Below are 21,389 nucleotides of genomic sequence, written 5' to 3' on the forward strand. Positions count from 1 at the left end.
TGTTCCTGTTTACAGCCAGGGAAATGTGTTATTCCTTGGACCATTAGCTTGGAGCAAGCTTTGCTCCCCTTGTCAGCTTTGGCAGTTTATGATGCAGTCACCTCTTGCCTCTCTCTTTGCTAAGCTAAATACAAAAAGCTTTTAAAGTTCCCAAATTTTCCAATGTTTTCCATATTTTCTGACCTTGATTTCCAGTTTCTTTTTTGGACCTATTTTCAGCTTAGAAAGTTCTGTGATTTGTCAGTAGCTCAAACACATGCTTTATTTCAGCAACGGTTGTATTGCTGTTGCACATGAATCTCTGGTGGAGATCTTATCCCCTGCCACAGACCCCCCAGTCATGGGTTTGGTCTGAGCCAGCTAATAGCAACTTCAAACACGTGCCTGTGCCCTTTGATGGAGTTGTAGTTCCTCAGTCAAAAACAGGAAATTATGCCAAGTCCTACATCTTCTCTGAGCTTGATTGAATGGCACGAGGGCTGGTTTGTTTATCAGTCAAGCCTGCCCTCCCCACTAAAACAAATCCTGTTTGCCAACAGGATCTGACAGCTGTAAACGAGTGTTGGTTGGCATTAATTATGCTGATCTCCTTCGCTTCCTGGTGATCTGGCCCAGTTGCAGCCATCCATGTATTTTGTCTTGGCTGTCTTTGCCTGGGCAGTCTGTGCTTGTTCAAGTCAGTTATTTACCCATTGAATGTTGGCAGGTATAGGCTGCTGTCTCTCCTGGGACTTTTTAGCATCTCCAGCTGGCCAGAAATCACCCTTTGACATGTGGACAGCTTGTCAGTAGGGACTTCAGCATGTTAAAATGTGTGTTATCTGGGCCTGCAAGCCATGTGGGTTTTTTTTGTTATGGAAGAACAAACATTTCACCTGCATCCTCTACCGGTGTCGGCTGACTTTGTCCTAATTTCAGTGCAGAAATACTCAGGGAACACTCCTCCCTTCTACTGGTGCTGCTGAGGTTTCCCCTGGCTGACCTATCCAGGATCTGTGCCATCCTTCAGACACTTCTCCCCTACTTAGTGCCCCAAAGAGCTCAATAACACGGATGCTTCTGTCTGGGGGGAGCTGGGGGCCTAAGTGGTCCTTTATGGCAGCTGAGCCTCAGCACCCTTGTGAGGCTGCACCTCATCTTTCCCCTCTGGCTCACCTGACCATGCTGCTGAGCCTGCTGCCTTTGCTCAGATCTGTTCAAAATCCTTTTCTCCCAGCTGTTTTAAATGAAGGTCTGTGGAGTTGTGTTCCCATCCCAGGTGGTTTGTGCTTTAAAGGCCATTCTTTTGCTTGGCTGTGTTGGGAGGCTGAGGTTGGGGGTTGGGAGCTGATAAAACATTTGCAAAAATGGCTCAATTATTGGGATGTTTTTCCACTTAAATTCTTTCTCCTGGATGATTTAGTTTATTTATTTCAGTCTCTGTGCATGAAGCATTTTTAAATGCCAGCTTGTCGTGTGTGAGCAGCTCTGGCTTCAGTCTGCACGTGCGTGAGAGCTGATCACAGTGGCAGCTTCAGCCAATCAACTGCTGCCTGAATTTTCCTCCAGAGGTCTAGGAATTATTAACAGATGCTCAGTCCTGTATTCCTCGGCCACAGCTTCATTTGTCCTCATGAACTCCTTGGCTCTCCTGCAAGCCCTGGGGACCTGAAGCTGAAGACTACTGCCCAAGGGGGAGCCCTTGCTGAGCCAGGGCCACTGAAAGCCATATATCCCTCTCTCTAGAGAGAAGGAGGAGCAGGATACCTTTATCCAGAACTTATCACCACTAACCTGGGTCTTTGCTGCCCTCAGTGTCTCATCACGTGGGTCTGGCAAGACTTAACCAGTTGACGTTCTTCCTCATCAATGGGTTACCCTGCAGAATATGCCAGTGGCTTTCTGGGAAATGGAGCCCTCGATCCTTCTCCTGCCTTTTTCCCATGCCCTAGTGTGACTGGGAATCAATTTGCTTAAAGAGGGTGCTGGGGTTAGGGGTGGTAGCTCAGCTGCCTGGCTGGGTGGGATGACCTTCAGTTTAAGCCCATGTGCTCTTGGGTGTAGGTCTGCAGGGTTCCCAGGAAGACAGGAGGTTACCTGACACTGCTGAGAAGTGATCCTCACACATCCAGTAACAACAGGGGGAAAAATCCTAGAGAGTCTTAGAGGATTTGATGTGTCCATCTTCTATTGATGTCAAGGACGAGACCAGAGCTGACAGTGTGACAGGCTGTTTGCCTGTGGGCTGTCAGATGTTTGGAGCAAGGATACAGGCTCCAGGGAAAGTGTTTTGGGAGCCCTTGCATGTTCCCAAGCTGGGCTGTAGGTCATGTCACATGTGGCTTGTGCACTATTCACGGACCATTCTTGGTTGTCCACCAACCTGGTTGATGTTGAGGACAATGACTGGAGTGGCTTGGTCGGCAGTGCTGGAGAACACCTTTGGCTGGTGTGTGCTCTCTGCCAGGAGCCAGTGAAGCTCTGGATCTCAGGCTGGGCAGGAGGAGCAGGCGAGGGGTAGGCTCTGTGATGCTCCAGCTCGAGCCTGTCCAAAAGGTGATATGCAACAGCAGGGAGCGGAGAGGGACCCCGGGGTGGGTGTCTGTGCCTTTGCGGGCACATTCATCTCTCTCTGACCTGCACTGACAGCTGGTTTCAGTGGGCTCTCTGCAGCGAGGCCGCCTGCTCACTGCTGGTTGGCACCCCCCAGCTGGGATGTCACATCACATCAGTTCGTGCGTTCGCAGCGACTTTTAGCTATTAAATATTTTTAGCGACAAAACCATCCAAAGATGTTTCAGTCCTGCGAGCTGAGTGACCTCGCCTTCAGCGTGGAGCGGGCAGGGGAGGGCAGGATGCCCACGAGGTCAGGCTGAGGGCTGAGCCAGGTGGAAGGGGGTTTGGTGGGCAGTGCCGTGTAGCGCCGTGGGGGCCTTTGGAGCGGGGTGGGTTGTGCAGCGGAACGGGTCTGTCCAACCTGTGTCTGCAGGGAGTGCGCTCCTCCTGCGCGGCTAACGGAACATATGGGGATCCGGGGCTCCGCGTCACCTCTCCTGCCACCCGCAGCAGGCAGCCCCACTTTCCCTTTCCACAGAGGAATGTGGCAGCCCCAGGCCACTACTCATCTGCTGTCACCTTCTCCATGGTCCTTGAGGGCAGGCTGCAAATTAACACTGACCATGCTTCATGTTCAGTGCTGCCTGTGCCAGGCACGTCAGTGTGCACCAGTCAGCGTGTGCTGGTTTCCCAGCCTGTGCTCGTACCATTCCTGCTGCTCTGCTGCCTGTACCTGCACACACCTTTCCTCTTGCAAGCAAACTGTGCAGCTTCTGTTTTGACTCTGCTGTTTGGCTCTCGCACGGGAGCAGGTGGGAAACTGCAGCTCTGATAGCATTGCTGCTTTGAGCAGGAAAGATTTGCTGACCAGCTTTGAGTTTTGGTAGTTACAAAGACCCTTCCCTGCCTCTGCAGCTTGTGGCATGTGTGAAATCACCCAGGTTTTCCTCAACTTTTTGTTGATTCTGTGCAAGAGTCTGTCCTAGCAGCAGGCAGGGGAGTCTTGATTCTAGGAAAGCAGCTGGTGTGGGATGCAGGCTCCTGCCACTGTGACCTCCCAGTTCTAATTGATCACAAAATGGGAACAGGTTGGAAGGTGCATGCAAAGAGAGTCTGGTACAACCTTTGATGGCAAAGGGAGTGTGGTTATCTAGCACACAATTGCATCTTGAAAGCCTCTGGCTATAGGAGGCTGTTCAAGCTGGCAGATCAGCCCCAGGTCTCTGCCACAATGGGTGCTTTCCTGTGACATCCAGCATTTTGACCCTATTGCTATCCCAGCTCCTTTTTCAGGAACATTTCCAAAGGCAGCTCCTGGAAGAAGAGTGAACTTCAAGTGCCTGCCCTCCCGTGTATGCCAAACCGTGTGGGCACCCCTGATGGCCTGACAGCCAAAAGCCTGCACCAGTGCTGGCTGTCAGTCAGTGGTCCTGTTTGGAGGCATTTTGGTCCTAGGAGGGAGTAGGAAGCCACCTCACCTTCCTGAGCTGCTGCTTTGGAAAGTTGGGAGAGCAGCTTTGTAATGACTTGCTCAACCTTGCAAAATTCTCACAGAGATGAATCTTCTCAGACTAAAGATCTGCTTCCTCCTCCTCTTTGCAGTGAGGATTAATGATCACAGGGAAGCCGGGGATATTTCATACGGCTGTCCAAGGAAGAGAAAGAACTGAAATGGTTTGCCTTGGGCAAGGAGGGAGAGTAAAATACTACAGTGCTTTTCTGTCAGATCTCTTTATCGACTTGATCTGTACATATGCTCTCCCCAGATGTATTTATAGAGAATCCCAGAGGATGCAATCAGTTCAAAAGGTTTTCTTTGTCAGGCACTGGAGACGTGTCCAGCTCTTTCCAGCAGCGACAGTGTCCTGAACCTTGGGGTCTTCCCTTCTTGACAGCTAGTCAATTAATTCAAGGATGAGATTGATCTGCCTCTCTGCAATTATTTTAGCTGAGTACTAATGAGTTTTGTCTGGACAGGTTCTTCCCCATAGCCCTCTGAGCGAGACCTTGCCAGCTGTGCCAGGCTTAAGAAATAGCAAAATGAACCCAATCAAATGCGAAACAGCTTCATAGAAATATTTCTCTTTTCCAACAAATGCTGTTGGCCCAGTTTCCCTGGCTGTGAAGCTCCCACTTTGAAACCTGTGGAGCAGGCAGATAATACACTTGAAAGCAGTGGCATTTTTACTTCCAGAAAAGGGACCATTTTGCTATGACTAACTTGCACTTTTTCAATTCTAGTTAGGTATAAAACGGTAGGAAAGGCCCCGCTTTGGGGAGGGCAGAAGAGTGAAAACATTTCTCTTCTGCAGTGAGTCAAAATATGGATGGATGAGTCGCGAGGTTGGGTGGTGATCGGATCACAGGGATGAAAGAACAAAATCAGTTCTTCCTCCTCCTCCTGCCTAGAGCGTGTGTGCCATAGGCAAGGCACAGCTTTGGGGCTGCACCAGTGGCTGGGGGCACCAGTGAGGTCACTGAGCCCAGCTGTTTGCTCTCAAGCAAAGGGTCACACTGGAAGTCCCTCGGGGTCTCTTTGTTTGACAGGAAGAGAAATACACACACACAACGCTGTCAGCTCTGCCTGCCTGCAGCAGCTGCTGCCCTGGGGATGCTGTTTGAATTGATGCTGTTGTGTGCTGGTAGCCCTGGGCAGAGGCAGCAGGCTGGAGGTGTTCAGAGGCTACTCCTCATGACTGTGACAGGTGTGGAGATCTGTGGAGCTGCTCATGTCTTGGGGAGGCCTTCATGGGCTCAGGATGTGCTTTTCCTCTCTCTGTGCTGTTGCCTGGTGGCTGTCACTCTGCCCAGACCCACAGGGACTCACAGCCTTTGGGAGTGGATGGAGGGTATGGAGAGATGCAATGGTTCAGTGCAGACCTACACACAGCCAGTATATCCCACCCTGCTTTGAGGAGCAAACACCTACTGCCTGTTTATTGTCAGGACAACTTGGAATGTCCCAATAGGCTGCCAAATCCTGGCCCTCTGTACTCTTCTGGTTTTGCCAGGACTGGGTTCATCTTCATGGTATCCAGCTGCCTCAGCTGTTGCAGGGCTCCAGAGCAGCTTGCAGATGGGTCTGTGAGCTCCTTGAAAGAGGAAGGTTGAGCTATGCTTAATCATTGGCTTGCAGGCTTTTGGAGAGTGCTTGTGAACCCTCAGCTCTAGGACTCCTTTTGTGTCTTTTCTTTTCCAGCATGTGGCAGCTTATTCCAGCCTGTGCTTCAGCCACACCAGCCTGTGCTTCATTGCAGGGAAAATCAGAGCCTGTAATAGAAATGTTGGCAGTTTCTAACTCCACCACTCATGCCTGGGGCTAGAAGGGATTACTCCAGATCAGAACTGCCCTGAGGCAGCTGATAGAGGTCTGCAGCATGGCAGGATGTCCAAGCTTCCTGAGCTGCTTCCCCTGCTCCATCCCCAGCAAGCAACAAGTCATGGCAGTTCTCTTCACCTTCGTGGCCATTGTGCTGGGTGGGTCACCTGGCACCTCTCTGATTGCATGGGAACAAGGAAAGGTATTTGTTTCCCTGCTGTCAGACCACAGTGGGCAGAGGGGCCAGGCTCTCTGGGGAGCACAACAAGCACTGGCTTGTCCTCTGTCACCCCTGAGCTGATTTCTCTCAGGATCTAGTGCAGTGCCCGGTGTTGGTAAGAGATGGAGGGTACCTGTTACCCTCAAGAGTTGATCAGCACCTGATGGTGCCTCTAGTCCAACTCCTTTCTTTGTCCCCAGCCCACCCAACATTCACCTTTCTTGGGATCCTCAGTGCTGTGGTGAGTGTGAGGAGGCAGAGGCTCACGCCTGGCTTGAGCAGATGCGTTTCTACTGGGTTTGTTGGAGATAAGCTCTCCCTTAGGTAGGATGCCTCTGCCCTGCCAGGTCTGCTAGGCTGGGTGTGGAATCTGAAAAAGAATGTACTTCCAGTATGGAGGAGAGGAGCAAACCTTCCTAAGAGAGGAGATGATGATGGGAGGTCACTTCTCCTGAGTACCAGAGAGAAACTAGTACTGATTTGGTGCAAAGGCTCAATACAGCTTTCGGGACAGAATCAGCCTCCTCTAAGACTGGGATGGCAAAAGAAAGATGCTGGGGCCATGAAATGGAGTTACCGGTGAAGCTTGGAGTATGCTTATCTTCCAGGCCACTGACATCTGAATTTTGCACATGTATGTTTTGCACGGCTGCGTCCTCCTAAGGCTCAGCAAGGCTCTGCTGATCTGAGGCTGAGCTCCAAATTAAATGACACCAAACTGCGTGGCTTTACATTTCAAAGGCTCAGAGCAGAAGGATGCCTGGGACTTTCTGTCTCTATGGAATAATTGGAATGATTTTTTTTTTTTGGCGGCTTGTACAATGACCACCGGGTGCTTGCTCCACAGACAGATGGTTTTACCTGCATCTTCTGCTAATGTGAGGAATTATAACAACCCTGCAGGGATGAAGAGGGGTGACAAAGCTGAGTACAGTGGAGACAGCAAGTTAGTAGCTGCTCTGCATCCCTGGCTCTGGCTGCTTATCACAGTGGTAACTTGTGGATGGGCACATTTGCATCACACAACCCCTGGAAATTTCTGCTTCTGTTCCCCCAGCCCACACACCACCAAACAGAAAATCTCCTAGTACATTTAAAGTTGCTACTGTGTCTCTTTCCCTTATCTTCACAGGTTTGGACTCAGCAAAGGTCAAAGATTAAGCTCTAAGGCAGCTGGGAAAATGGCTGGTCTGGGAGCCCCAGTCCCAGCATGGCACTGGGGGCTGTTGCCTTTCAAATGAAACCTGAAGGGGTGTCCTGGCCCTGGGGGATGAAGAGAATGTGCCATGGCTGATCACAGAGTCACCCTGTCTGCAGCTGCCTGTTGGTTTCATGCATTTGCTGACAGGCTCTGTTCCCACTCTGTAAGGCTGTAACGTAACAACACCCTGGGAAGGCTGCAGGGAGGGAAACAATGGCCTCATTCCCATTGTGGACACCTGCATTTTTTTTCCTGCTACTGGATTGCTGGTTGCTCTCATTAACTCAGGGGTTTATTTCTGCCTGGAGCTGATGGCAGGTCCTTGACATGCAGGAAGGTAGATATCTATCATCTGCTGGGGCCAGCTGCTCTGCTCTTCACGCTGTGCAGATTCACAGCTTGGGGTAAGGTCCTCCCAGTGTTTCAGTAACCAGCCCGTGAGTTGGCAAAAGCTTATCAAGAGGTCAGTGGAGAAAGACTTGCTTGGGTATTTCTCGGACGAGCAGTACAGGAATGAGCAAAGCAGAGTGGCTGCTGTGATTGCAGGAGCTGCCAGATGTTGTGGGCTCACAGTGGAGCAACACAGCCATCAACTCCTCTCTGTTCTTGCATCTTCCTCCTCCTCTCTCACGTGCGTCTCTAGGTGCCAAGTTCAGTTGTCCCACCCAGGTCCTGCCACCCCAAGAAGCCACCGCCTTCATCTCCCAGCTGTGTCTCCTGGTGGGAGCTGCTTTGGGACCCATAGCATTGGCTCAGCCCTGGCTTTCTGCTGTGCCCTGGGGCACAGAACCAACATCCAAATCCTCCCCTCTTGCTATCCAAGACCCAGCAGCCTTCCTGGGACAGAGCTGCAGCAGGTGGAGTACACTTCCTGCCCAGGGCAAGCTGCAGCTGCTTGGGGAAGGGCAGAATGGGACAGAGGTATAGATATGCTGCCCCAAAGTCCTCCCCATCCTCCAGGTACCCAGAGTTTGAGGAGGGACATCAGCACTGGGAAGAGGAGGGATATCCTCCAGGTCTCAGGACACTAATGAGGATCTGGGGCAGCTCTGGTGGCTGCAGCTTTGGCTGCTGTGCTGCCGTCAGTGGTGTTACACAGGGCTATGTATGGTTTGGGGTACCAGGGAGGTCAGAGCAGTGGTACAGATGGGGAGTTGGCTCCCCAGGAGGGAAAGATCTGGAAAGCTGAGTGGTGTGATGCATCTCCAGAGCATTACCAGCTCGTGGAACACATCTGGGAACATATGGGATCCTTGTGGAAGGGCAGAGTCAGGCTGGGCTCTGTCCTTGCTTAACTGCTTTGATTTCTCCTCCTGATTGATCTGCACAGTCAAACTCACGATCCTCTGCTGGCAGAGAAGCATTTGCCAGACTGCAAAGGTCGCTGAAAGCAGCTGCTCCCCTCCCCTGCTGCCCCTGTTGCCGGCAGAAGAGCCCGGCTTTGGAGGCGCTCAGATTGTGTCCCTGCTGGCACCGCCAGCCACTGGCTCCCCGCACGCCCGGCACACCACGGCCGCTGCTCAGCGGGTGCTCTGCTCTCCCGACCAAGGTAATGAGCCCCCTGGGACCTGCGCCGGGTCCCTGGTGGGCAGGGGAGGAGGAGGAGGAGGAGGTGAAAGCTGCAGAGGAACGGCAGCCTCCCCTCGCCTTGCCATGCCCGGTCACAGCAGTGCCAGTGAAGAAGTGCGGCCAGCACGTGTGGCCGCTGAAATGGCGTGTCCCGGCTCGGGGACACCTGGAGCTGTCCCTGATGAATCTGCCTGGTGCCGCTGCTTTGCCTCCCTTATACGCCCTGCTCGCCTCGCCTGTGTTCCCAGCTCCTCCCGCATTGCGGGCAGCCTGCCCGGCTGTGCCGTTTGCTCTGTGCCCGCCAGCGCTGTTTGATGCGCTGGGGATTTCCTCGGGCGAGTCGTTACCGCCGGCGGCTGCAGCAGCTGCAGGCTCTGGGGGCTTCATTAGCCGAGCTCACCGGGGGGAATTGTCATCACGCAGGAGCCCGCCAGAGTCACTGTCTCTTTGCCCTTTGCCAGGTTTTTGGGGAAGAGAAGTGCAAGCTCTTGGATGTGGGGGTTTGAAGGTGGCTTTGCTGGAAGCCTGCGGGGAAATGCCTCTTGTTCATTTATAAGCATTCAGGAAGGAACTTGTCCCGAGCCCTGGCTTGCATTTAAAACATGGAGATATGTGTCCCTGGGGCAAGGGAAAGAGGAGCAGGAGGGGCAGTGAACCAAAGGTAACCAGTGGCCCATGGGTGTCTGCCCCACAGAGAGCCTGGTTGGGATCCCTGTCACCCAAGTCAAGCCTGTGAGTGCAGGGTTTCCCTGAGCTGGAGCTCAAACAATCTTTCTCCACAGTTGGCTGCACTTAGCTGATAGCTTTGAAGATACTCCTGTCCTGGAAATTTGCTTTCTGACATCAGATTTGCCAACGTGTTGTACTTGAGATGTGCTTAGGGATGTCGTGATCAGCTTGCCTATTCCTCCTCAGCAAACCAGGCTGAAACCTGCTTGATCTCTTCCTCTGGATCTTCCTTGACTTCCAAATGAGGCCAGTAAGCCTGACAGTAAGTCCCCGTGGGTGGGGAGGGAGGACTATTTTGTCTGGGAATCAGGCGGTTGCATCGTGGCTTTGCCCTGGGCTGCGGGTGACTTTATCTGTGCAAGTTCAGCGAGGTTAAGTTCTTCAGCTTCCCTTTTTGGCTTTCTCAGCTGTGAAGGGATGGTGTGAGGCTCAGCTTAGCTCATCGTGAAATATATTCCATGAAGCCTGGGAGCTGGGGGCGTTGCAGAAAGACAAGGTTGTTCAAGGAGGTAGGAAGGGACAGGGAGGGTATTTATTCCACTCCTCCATTTTCCTCCTGGGGCCATTGATGTGACACCTGAGTTTGTCCTGGTGATTGAGGCTGTGGAAGAACAGCTAGAGATGCCTGCAATCCAAAGAGCAAGAGGAAGGGGTTGAGATTTGGAAGGGGCAGCTCAGACCTTGTCTCAGGCGACTGAGAGCCCCCATGTGCTGTGGACACCAGGCACTGCTACTCCTGCTCCATGGCTGTTGCTTTGGCTTTACTGCAAGCGGATTTCATGACAGGACTCGTGGGTGAGGACGTGTGTGAGAAGGCTGCAAACCACAAGCCTCCAGCTTGTCTGAACATTCTTATTGCAGAAGGGCAAGTACTCAAGTGAATGGTGGCCCAGGAGAGAAAGCCATCAAGGTGAGTTGGGAATGTCCATCTGGATGAAGAGCTCTCCAAGTTATCCATGGAAGAAGATCTGTCACCACAAGAGTCTCATGGCAGTAGAGCAGGTCACTCTAGGTTAGGACTTACTCTCCCTGTGAGCAGCATCACAAAGACACAAGTTTCAAAGAGGCTCTTTTTACCTGTATGGTGTCCCATGCAGGGTGGGAGGCTGCACTGCAGTGGGTGCCTGGCTGAGACAGAACAACAGATGAACTTGGATGATATCCCTTTCCTGAAAGGCCCTGCCTTGACAGGAGACAGAGAAATTGCCACAGCTGCTGCTCTTGGCAGCCTTGCCAAGGCAACAGAGCAGGCAAAGCGATTTAGCATTGCTCCAGTCATCCGTGATGGCAGAGATCATTGCATCAACCCCTTCAGCATTGTGTTTAATGCTAAAGAAGCATCCTGTAAGGGCTGGGAGGAGTGTGTTGGTCCTTGGAGATCTGCTCTCTGAAGCAGAGGCAGCCTTCTCCAGCTGTGGTCCTCCTCTCCCACAGTCTCAACCTCCTCCTTTCGTGTGCAGCTGTTGACCCGTGTGCTCCTGTAGTGATGGAGTTCCTAGGAACTGGCACAGGAACCCAGGACTGGTTCCTCAGGAGAGGAGAGATTATGTGGATTTACACAGATTCCTTATTTTATGATGGAAATCCAGTGCTTGAGCTTTCAGAATGGTTAAAATCAAAGTCCCCTTCAGGAAGCTTGTGTGTGGCTGTGATGGGGAAGGAGGAGAAGAAAATAGGAGGTAGTGGGGTCGGGTAGGAGGAAGAGTGTGAGAACATTATTATGGAGCTCTGGGAAGCTGGTGAGTACCATCTCCCCAGCTGGCATTTTATCCATTGTGGGTACAGGAGCAAGGCAGAACTTGGGAAAGTGGAAAGCACTGAGTCTTTAAGAAAACTAATCTTTTTTAATGCAAAAGTTTCCTTTACTTCTGCAACTCTCTGCTCCAGGACTAATTTCTAACAACTAACCATAACACCAGGGGGGACCCAAGCTGCATGAATTGCGTTAGTTTGCACCATCTGCTCTTTATTCTGCAGGTGACATTCCCGTAGTTGGGGGCAGTATGATCTATCCCTGGAAGCACATGGACTAATGCACCTGAACATGTCTGGGATGGCATTTTTGTCCAAGGCTTGTCCTAACCCCACGCTGGGGGCTCTGACTGCCCGTGGCTACTTTCTGAGAGGCTTTATCTCGCTGGGACTTGCTACCTGGCTCGTCTCTGAAGATGATGGATGCTCCTTTGTGTGCTGCAGGATTTCTCTTGCAGCTCAAGTGGGTGCTGGAAGAGAAGGTCCAGAGTGTGTCAGGGCCTCTAGCGAGGTAGGGCTGGAGCTTATTCCCTTTTACTGGAGAACAGGATGGAATTTCCATCCCAGGGAGGAGAAAAGTGTTTATGACTCTCACAGTAACAGCCAGCCATGACCTGGAAGCCTGTGCCTGGTCCCTGCCAGCCCTCTTAGGGTGTTGGGATCTCCTGAACCCACCAACTTCCCCGGGCTCGTTCCTTTACCTCTCAGTTTGTCTGTGCCTGGCAGCTGCCACTCTGCAGTTCCCGCCCTGGAGGAGCCATGGGAGCAGCTGGGTGGTTCGGCCCTGGGAAGCGCGGGCGGGCAAGGTGTAAATTGCATGGCGGGCTGCCTTCACTGAGGTGAAAATGAAAAACTCTCCCAAGCTATCAAGCCCGATGTTGCACGGCTCCCACAGTCCAAATGCACTCCCACTGCCTCTCACTGCTGCGGACAGGATCTTGGGGGCTGGTATTCTCCTGCCTGTCCTGGAGCCATGGCACTGCCACGTCAGCAGGGCGGTGTGTCCTAGTTGCAGGCAGGATGGGGGGCCTGGAGGGAAGGGGGAAACGTGCTGAGGGCAAGCAAGGATGCTGATGGTGTGGGAGGTGCTAATTGCCAGGCTCTGTATTCTGCTACCTGGAGGATTTGTTATCCTTTGGCAAGACATTGTTTTCCGCTGCCATAGTGCTAGTGGTGGCACTTGTTTTTCCTGCTGGCTGATGGAAATGGCCTTTTCTTGATTGCAATAATATCACCTTCTGTTTCTGAAACACCTCACAGCCCAGAGGATTTGAAAGTAAAGTGCACGTGCGTGGGAGCAGTCTCACCACCTCTGAAGTGTGAGTTTCTCCAGGCTGGGAAGCAGCAGCTGTTCCGCAGCCCTTGGCAGTGGCGCTGGTGCTGGCTGTGCCGTGTGCTGGAGCTGGCTCTGGCTGCTGTCGCCCTGGGAGGCAGGGCCTGCCCGGCCCCATGTGTACCCTGCTGGAGCTGCAAGCTGAGATGTTGGGGTTTCCTTGATGTTTGAGGTATTACTGGTGTTAGCCATGTCTGCCTGCCTCTCCCTCCAGCAATTTGTCTTTCCTTCTGCCCAGCCATCTCTTGGGCTGATGGCTTTTCCTCAGCCTCTGGCTGCCCTTCATTGAACAGCCCTAAGCACCCAGGCTTCATCCCTGTCTCCCATTGTTAGGCTGTGGCTCAGCAGAGAGGACCAGAATCTGGGTTGGGTTTGAAGGGACATTTAAAGGTCATCCAATCCAGCCCCCCTGCTGTGGGCAGGGATGTCTTTCACTAGGGCAGATTGCTTAAAGCTCCATCCAGCCTGACCTTGAGCACCTGGCTATGTCCAGGGATAGGACATCCACAGCTTCTCTGGGCAGCCTGTTCCAGTGCCTAATAACCTTCATCACAAGGCATTTTATGTCCAGTCTAAACTGATAGCTTTTGCTTTAAACCCACTGCCCCTTGCCCTGTCTCTACAGGCCCTGGTAAAAAATCTACATCTCTTACAAGCACACTTTATAGCTCCTCAAAGGCTTCTCCTCTCCAGGCTGAGCAACCATAACTCTCTCAGCCTGTCTCCATAGCAGAGTTATTCCAACCCTTGGACTGTTTCTGTGGCCTCCTCTGGACCTGCCCTGGCATGTCTGTGGCTGTCTCATAGGGGCCCCAGAGCTGGAGGCATTATTCCAGGTGGGATGTAACAAGAGAAGAACTGAGGGGAAACATCCCCCTCAGGCTGTCATCCATGCCACTTATAGTACAGCCCAGGAGACACTTCACCCCAGGAGAAGGGGTGCCTCTATTTTTTTGCTTTCATCAGCTCAGATGGGTGACTTGGAGCAGTATCTAACCTCAAGCTGCTGTCTGAGCAAAGAGGAATGGAAACAGGGACATTCCCAGTCTGGGCTTGGGACAGAGGAATGGCCCAGCAAGGAATCAGTCTCCTGACTGAACAGGGAGAAGACCAAAGGGCTCTGAGTGCTGTGCAAATGAATTGCAAAGCCTCTCAGGACTACCTAGCACCCGTGTTCTAAGATAAGCAGGGATGACACACCGAGCATGGAGCGTGTGAGGAAGCGAGGAGGATGTGGCACACAGCACGCTCCCCCCAGTCCTAGCTGGTGGCTCAGTTTCAGCTTTTAATTTTAGCAACTGATTTAGGGCCGTTCAGCTCCACGCAGTTTTGTTGTTCCTTTAAAATCCCTGGGACTGAAGTGTCCGACTCCATCATTGAGAGATGGAGAGGATGGGTGCCTCCAGCTGTAAGGAAGGTGTGGGGGAGTTGTATTGTCTGGCATGTGAGGACAGGGCTGGTGGGTCACCCAGGGGTCTCCCCACACTCTCCCAGCTGCCAGCTGACTTGCTGGCACTGCCCAGAGCAGCACAGGCAAGGGGGGGCTTGTGGCAGTGAGGCTTGTGGCTGGTTGGGAGGATGCTGGTGAGCCCCCCCAACAGGCAGCAATCCCCAACGATGGTCACAAGCCCCCTGTGTGTTTGCACCCTCCATCTATTCCTTCTTTACATGTGGCAGCATAATAAACAGAAGGGACTGACCCAACTGCCTATGGAAAAACTCCTCATGTGGTTGGTGTTGCTCCAGTGTTGCAGTAGGATGTGGATGGAACCAGCTCAGTGTGCCCTTCTGCTTCCCTGCAATGGCAGCAGCACATCGTGTCACAATGAGAACAAGGGTGAGCAGCAGTTCCAGGCACACTGTGCCAAAATGAAGTTTAGACAATCCCTGTGAACAACTCATAGCTTCTCCTTGAGTCTGGCCCTCCTGGCCACATGTCCATTGGCCCCTCTGGGAAGTTGTTCTCTTGACTGGCTCTGTGCAGAGAGCTGTCGATGCTTAGGCTGGACCCTGCACTATTGGCTTTCCCAGTGGCTCTGGGCAGGTGGCCAGGAGAGCAACTGGAGGCTGCCTGGTTTCCCTAAGGGAGAAGAGGGTTTGTATCTGCTGCTTGCTCCCCGTGGTTTTTCCAGTCCTGGCTGGGGTTCAACAGGCACGTTTTTCACGTGTTGCAGGCAGAAGGTGCTCTGGCAGGGATGGGTGACAGGCACAAGCAATGGCAGTGTTCCTATGGCACACAGGTGGCTGGAGCATGAAGTGGGCATCTCTGCAGTGGAACCAGGAGCTGCTGGGCAGCACGAACAGCTCAGCCTCCAGCTCTGCTCCTACAGCATCAGTCCTGAAACAGGGACTCAGCGGGCTGGTGTGACATAACCATCACCTTGTATGTCATTCCAGGAGGTCACAGTAAGGAGTCAAGGGTGACAGGGAGCTTGTGGCGTGATGTAGGGTGAGGACAGCAGCTGCCTCCCCACTGCCTTCCTGGCAACACTAGAAGTGTTCTGGGTTCAGCTGGATCCTGATTGCCAGCATGGTGAGGATCCAGAGAACATCTACAAGGCTCCTATGTGGTCTCCTAACAAGATGAATTCTTGCAGCAGTGGGAGATGAAGCAAATCCAGTTGGTGACATTTGAATTCCTGAGCAGTTGAACCTGGCAGAGTGACAAAGACAGTCCCCGCAATGCCCCAGCTCATCTTCTGCTTCCCAGCAGGTGCCGAGGGCCATGGTGTGACATGAGCACCCTGCCACCTACTTCTGCCTTTGCACAATTCTGCTGGGATTTTAATGACTGCAGGTCATGTCTTGGATAGCTTGTCATGTCCTCTGTAGCCCTGGGACTGCCCTTGTACTCACCCAGGAAAGTGGGGGCATCTTCCTCCTGGGAGGCTGTGCCCAAGCAGATCATGAGCAGACATTGTGACCTTATGGACAAGTAGGGGGAGGAAGATTTGTGCTGATGAATAGCTGGCACCTCCTGCTGCTGGAGAAGGTCTCCCAAAATGCTGGTCATTGCATAATCCTTTCTGATGCATGAGGCTAGGGGTGCTCCATTCCTAGCAGGATGAGAGTGACCTGGAGGAAATCCTACAGTCAGTACATGGTGGGAGGTGATATGGAACCCGAGGTTAAAGACTGGGTGAGATGCTGTTCCATCTGGGAAAGAGGAGTGCAAGAGTCTTCCCTTATGTAACGCCTTGCTCCCGAGAAGGTGGTGAGAAGCATCCCACCACGTTCCTCAGATGGGCTGAGAAGGAGTTGGCTTCATGGGAAGCAGTGGGTCTGATGTGGCAGGAGTATGCTGGAGCTGCTGTTCTGTCAGAACTGAACTTGTGGACTCTGGATGCACTTGTGTGTGTAGATGGGCTGTATGGATTATGTGCAATGAATCCCCTGTTTCAGGTGCCCAGAGGAGGGTCCTGGATAGAAATCAGCCCTGAATGCTGCGCTGCTGCCTCTGTCTTTGCTGGCCATAGGAAGGGAGAGCTCCTGGTGGAGTCTGAGGAGGGAGGTGGCACTGCATGACCTTGCAAAGGGACAAGTCCTCTTTCCTGTCCCACTTACTGGTCCTGTTGTCACAGCCAGCAGCCTGACACTCACAGTGTCCCACTGTTCACCTCTTGCTGAGCTCCTCCACCCGTGTGAGACTGCATTGGATTTGACTGGAGGGCTCTACCTTGCAAACTCCACGTTCCCATTGCTGCTCCATCTGTTGGCTTGGTAGCACAGCCAGCCAGGGGCTCCCTTCTCAGTGGCAGTGCAATACTGCCTGTTGAGCCTTTCTGTTGTTTTGCCATGTTGTTGAGCCTTTGCTAATTCGCTCTCTTCCCACACCTTTGCCTTTGGACTCTGCTCTCCAGTCTCTCTGGGTTGTTTCTTTTCATTGCAGTGTTTCTCTCCATGGGGATAATCCCAAACTCACTGTGTCACCAGCCTCTTTTGCACTTTGCTGCAGTATTCTTGCCTGGCCTCTGCCTGCTTCCTAATCTCCTTTGGTATGATCACAAGGCTGATCTCCCAGCCCCTTTAGAAGATCCCCTTATCCATTTCCATTGTCATGGCTCCCCACCTCACTGCCTCTGCCCATTTCTCAAGTCTTTATGCAGCCTCATCCCTTTGTTACAGGCAGGTCAAGACAGCATTCCCAACTGCAACCTCCCTGCTCCTTCTTGGGGACATTGTCCTTTCCTGAGCCCACCTGCCAGTGCTGAGCTCTGCAGCAGCCCTGCCAGAGGCTGGGTTCTCTGGGAAGAAGCGTAGAAGCAGAGGCCAGCTCACTAACCTGGTTTCCAGCTTAATTTGTACAGAAATAAACTAGCACACCCAGGCTTTGGTTTCCCTTAATTTCATTTTGGGAAAACCCCCGCATGAACTGGGAAGAAATCAGGTGTTGTAGCTGTCCTTAATGAGGCAGGCATGGGTATTGACAGTGAGTGTCCAGCCACTTCAGCATGGTCCCACTGACCTGGTCCCCAGCCATGGGCTTTGGGCTGGACCCCTGGGCTCTTCTGGCTTTGGGGACACAGAGCTGCTCCTGGCAGGGTGGAACATCCTTGTCTCTCTTATAGGATAATCTTGAGTGTGAAGCAGCATTTGGCTCAAGAGCCAGTCCTGCTCTTCATTCAGGTGTGCATTTCTATTCCTTTAAAAGCCAAGATTCCCTCATTTTGTATGGGCAGAGGGGGTGTTGTCTGTGTTTTGGGGGTGCCACTTCTGTGTCTGTGTAATTGTAAGTTGTAGCAGCCTAGAGTAGATTGTAGGGAGAGGGTATGTCCCAGATCTACTCTTTCGGAACTTTAGGAGGGGCTTTGGAAAGTCATCTTGGGATGTCTTGTAGGCCAGACTGGAGCCCTGAGGATTTAGACTGGTTGGAGACTTCACATGAAGTTAATGAGGATCTCTTTGCTCGAAGATCCTTTGAGTTGTCCTCATCTGCATGAAGTGGTGGAGGGCCAGCTGGATTTGTCCAAAAATCCCTGCAAATCCTGGAGATACCTATGTCTGGTGTGTGTTGCAGTAACCTAAAATAAGGAGCTGAGCTGGAGGTTGGTGGATGGGCTTGTGGTTGGTAGAGCAAGGGGCAGAGTGGCGGGGAGGGCTCTTGTCTGTGTTGTTGCTGAAAAAGCAGGAGTGATATGAGCCGCCTCTGCTCTGCTGCTAAAAACAACCCAGCTTGTTTTTATTTAATGCAGTTTTGATCTGCAGGCCCCAGTGTTTCACCTGCTTGCAAGTGGGAAGTCCAAACTCCAAGTGCCTTGGAAGCCCGCCTGCGTCCCTGCATGTCCCTGCAGCACTGGGATAGGAAATGTGGTTCCTCCTCAGCTGGAGGAGGGACTGCTGAAATTCAGGCTGGAAGGCATTGGGATGGGACAGATGAAGCTTCTGTTGGGGTCATGTTTCTGCCACTGAGGTGTTTCTGGGTAAACTGGGCCTCTGCATTGCCAGATTCTGCAGGCTTTCCCAGGAAAATGGACCCAAAAACTGCTCATGTGGGATTTCTGCCTGTATTTCTTGTGCAGCATCCTGGCAGCGTGGAGGTGGCTCTTCAGGTAGTACAACTGCCAGCAGGGGAGAGGGTCAGTGCTGGCTCATGTCTGTTGTGGATCCTGCCTGGTGCCAGCATTAATCTGGGAAATAAATGATTCTTAAATCACATTGGTCCACCCCCAGGGCTAAAGGGAGTCAGGCTTTTGTAAGGTCATGATTGATGTGTCCATAGAGCTCATTCTTGGTGTGGGGCCAGCTCTGGCAACAGAGAGCCCCAGAGGGATGTGGACCCTGCTGGAGGATGTGCAAACAAGCCACACCAGCAGGCCATGACAGAGGAGAATAGTTGAGGCAGGGAGGAAAATCACTGGGTCAGGGAAGAAGAAGATAATCAGGCCAAGAGGGAGGAAGAGAATAGCTGGGGCAGGGAGGAGGAGGAGGAGGAGGAGGAGGATGATAATCAAGGTGGTTGCAGGGTTAAATAAAAGCTGTCAGTGATTTGAAAAGGGGAAAGAAAGAAACAGAAAACCCGCTGAAGAGACACTCTCCTTTCTCACCCGGCTTGTAATCAGCCGCCCCCTCTGCCAGCGAGCAGCTGGCGGGCGGGCGGGCGAGGAGGGGGTGGCAAGAGGGGTCCAGCTGCTCCTCAGCCCGGCCTCGGCACCCCAGGAGTCCCCACAGCCCCAGCTCAGCACGGGCTGCACGGCCCGGGGGACATGCCCCTGTCATGGGTCCCTGACAGCCTGGGGGTCTGAGGTCTTGAAGAGCACTGCCAGGGGGAGGTGGGGTGAGGAAAAGGAGGAGAGGGACTTGTCTGAAATGCCAGGGATTCATCTTCCACTCCCCCTGCCCTTGCTGTTCTTAAAGGAGCTGCTTGAGCTGTTGGCTCTGGATTATATTAATTAGCAGAGAAGTGCTGTGCCTGCTCATGGGGCTGTGCTGTTTGTGGGGCTGCCAGCAGGAACTGGAGATCTGGCAGGTCTGTGTGAAGCAGCTGCCTGGCTCCCCAAAACCCCTCGCTCCAGACCAAAATAAGCACATCAAAACCAAGTGAGCTGGGGGTCTTCAGCATCTCCTCCTGGAGCCCAGCTGGCTGCTTACCTTCTGGGCCAAACCTGCCTGCCCTGATACCTGGGGCTGGTGTGGTAGGGAAAGCAGCACCATGGTTTTGGGATGGCACCCTCTGCTCCTCACTAGGCCTCCACGCCTGTGGTCAAAGAGGACCAGGCTGACCTGGCCGGGCTGACAGGTCAGTGTGGTGGGGGAGCTGCTGGGGTGGGGGGCGAGGGCACATCCCTGCCCATGGCTACTTTGTGTTTTCCAGGAGAGGAAGCTGTGTGCCCACCCCCGGATCGAGATCTACAAGCAGGACCGCATCTACTTCGTGTGTCCCCTTGCCCGCCAAGGGGACTTCTACGTGCCTGAAATGAAAGAGCTGGAGAGGAAGAGCAGGGCTGCTGCAGCTGTGGCCGAGGACGCCCAGACAGACATCACAGGTATCCCTGGCTTGTGCACAGGCTCCATCTTCAATCACCCTCACAGAGGTGGAGTCCTGGTATTCCCAGTCCTGCTGCCTGAGCAGAGAGGGACTGACCTGTGCCCACCTGGTAACCAACCACCAAGTCTCAGCACACCTCTTCCCCTCACCCTGTGCTGATCCCCAAGGATCTGAGATGACATCCCCTGAGATACCATGGCATGCCTCAAGGACCACCCAGGAACCCTTGCAGTTTTGGGTTAAGCCACTGGCCCACTGTTGTCAGTGCAGAGCTGGATCTCACAGCTTTTAGTTGCAGCTGGGCTTGTTTTTCTCTTTGTCATATACATCTTCCTTGATCTCATCTTCATCTGTTACATATTGGGATTGCAAAGAGCTTAAATACCAGGTTGCTGTAGCTCGTGGTGGAGTTGCCTGAGAGCATCTGCTCAGCAAGATTTGTTGGAGCCTGGATGTATTCACACAGGAAGGGACCACAATGGCTGTAGGCGCAGAACAGCAGTGCTATAGTAACCCAAAATGCTAGTTGCCTTCAGCAGCCCACATGCTCCCGTGCCTGAGACATGTAGGAGCTGGCTATCCAAGCATTCCCAGGCACTGGACAGCACATCCGAGCCGGCTGCTGGCAGGGGCAGCCACCTCCCCCTGCCCCACGGGTCGCCCACGCTTGTGTAATGGGCATGAAAAAACCATGAGGGCTGTGCTCGCCTCGCGGGCAGTTGGGTCATTTGCTTGAGCTCATCTTCAGGTTTGGGTCGCTTTAATTCTTAATCGCATAAAAGCAAGCCTGGGAATTGCTTTTTGGGAGCTCTGTCCATTTAGCCTTGCAATGAGGAGTCTAATTGGAGCTGTTTCTCAGCACTTCCAGGGCCTGTGTTAGCACGGTGCTCACTTGGCTCTTCTCCTCTTTGTCTGCTTTGTGTTGGGGCACCAGCCCCCTTGGCCAGAGGTACCCCAAAGCCCACTTGCTCTGACAGCTTCCTACAGTCCTTCTCCCTTGGTTTTGGAGAGGGGTGGTAGGACCCATGGGAGCAAAAGCAGCTTGAGAGTGGTGCTTTCATAGCTGCCTGTGCTCCTGTCTGCCCTGCTCAGGGAGTGCACGATCCCACAGTACTGCCAGGGGTGCTCGGAGCAGCCACTGCCCTGTGCCCTGGCTGTCTTGGTGCTTTCCCTGGGGTGCCACTGCCAGCATGCCCATGGTGGGGGAGTCCTCTGCCCTGCTGGAAGAAGGGTAGGAAGGTCTTCCCAGTTTTAGAAGGCAAATGACATTGGACTTTCTCACTCTGGGCTGGGGTCTCCAGCAGCAGCTCTGGGCCAGCTCCCCCCCCACCCCTTTCCTTCCAGGCATGAACTTTTGTCAGTGCAATCTGATGCAGTGCCATCTGCTGAGTCTGCACAAAACCAACTTAAAATAATAATAACTGTGAGGTTGGCCCTGTGAGTTGGGCTTGGATGTTGCACTGTGATTGTCACTGCTGGGCACTGTGGCAGAACCACATCTGATGGGGTGTCACATCCTTGCTCTGGCTGAGGATGTAGCAAGCCTATGGGTGGCTTGTGCAGCTCCTGCCTGAGGGCTTTGGTGGTCCCGTGAAGGTTACACCTTATGGAATGAGACTGGTTCTCCCTTCCCAACGATTTTATGTTGGGATCTGTGCAACCACCTCTGAGTTGGAGAAAGAGAAACCTCTTTTCCATCCTTTTTATCCTTCTTCCCTGGGCAGTCCCTCTAGAAGCAAGCTCCAG

The 21,389-nt window shown here is 52.9% G+C and overlaps 1 protein-coding gene and 2 long non-coding RNA genes across 3 annotated transcripts in view; 2 read left to right on the forward strand and 1 right to left on the reverse strand.

Annotated features, from left to right (window-relative positions):
• TEX264 (testis expressed 264, ER-phagy receptor) overlaps positions 1-21,389 on the forward strand; it is a 39,447-nt gene that overhangs the window by 12,052 nt on the left and 6,006 nt on the right. Inside the window, exon 5 of the mRNA XM_053953561.1 lies at positions 19,470-19,641. Within this exon, the coding sequence (XP_053809536.1) occupies positions 19,470-19,641 (172 nt within the window). The remainder of the gene's footprint in view (positions 1-19,469; positions 19,642-21,389) is intronic.
• LOC128794009 (uncharacterized) lies at positions 11,544-14,446 on the reverse strand. The gene is made up of 3 exons (XR_008432961.1): positions 14,359-14,446; positions 12,027-14,064; positions 11,544-11,795 (listed from the first exon to the last, which is right to left on the reverse strand). It is a non-coding gene; the product is annotated as an uncharacterized LOC128794009 (long non-coding RNA).
• On the forward strand, positions 15,090-16,985 carry LOC128794008 (uncharacterized). Its single transcript, XR_008432960.1, has 2 exons — positions 15,090-15,191; positions 16,784-16,985. It is a non-coding gene; the product is annotated as an uncharacterized LOC128794008 (long non-coding RNA).

This window comes from Vidua chalybeata, chromosome 12 (genome assembly GCF_026979565.1).
Source record: "Vidua chalybeata isolate OUT-0048 chromosome 12, bVidCha1 merged haplotype, whole genome shotgun sequence".
Classification (NCBI taxonomy): Eukaryota; Metazoa; Chordata; class Aves; order Passeriformes; family Viduidae; genus Vidua; species Vidua chalybeata.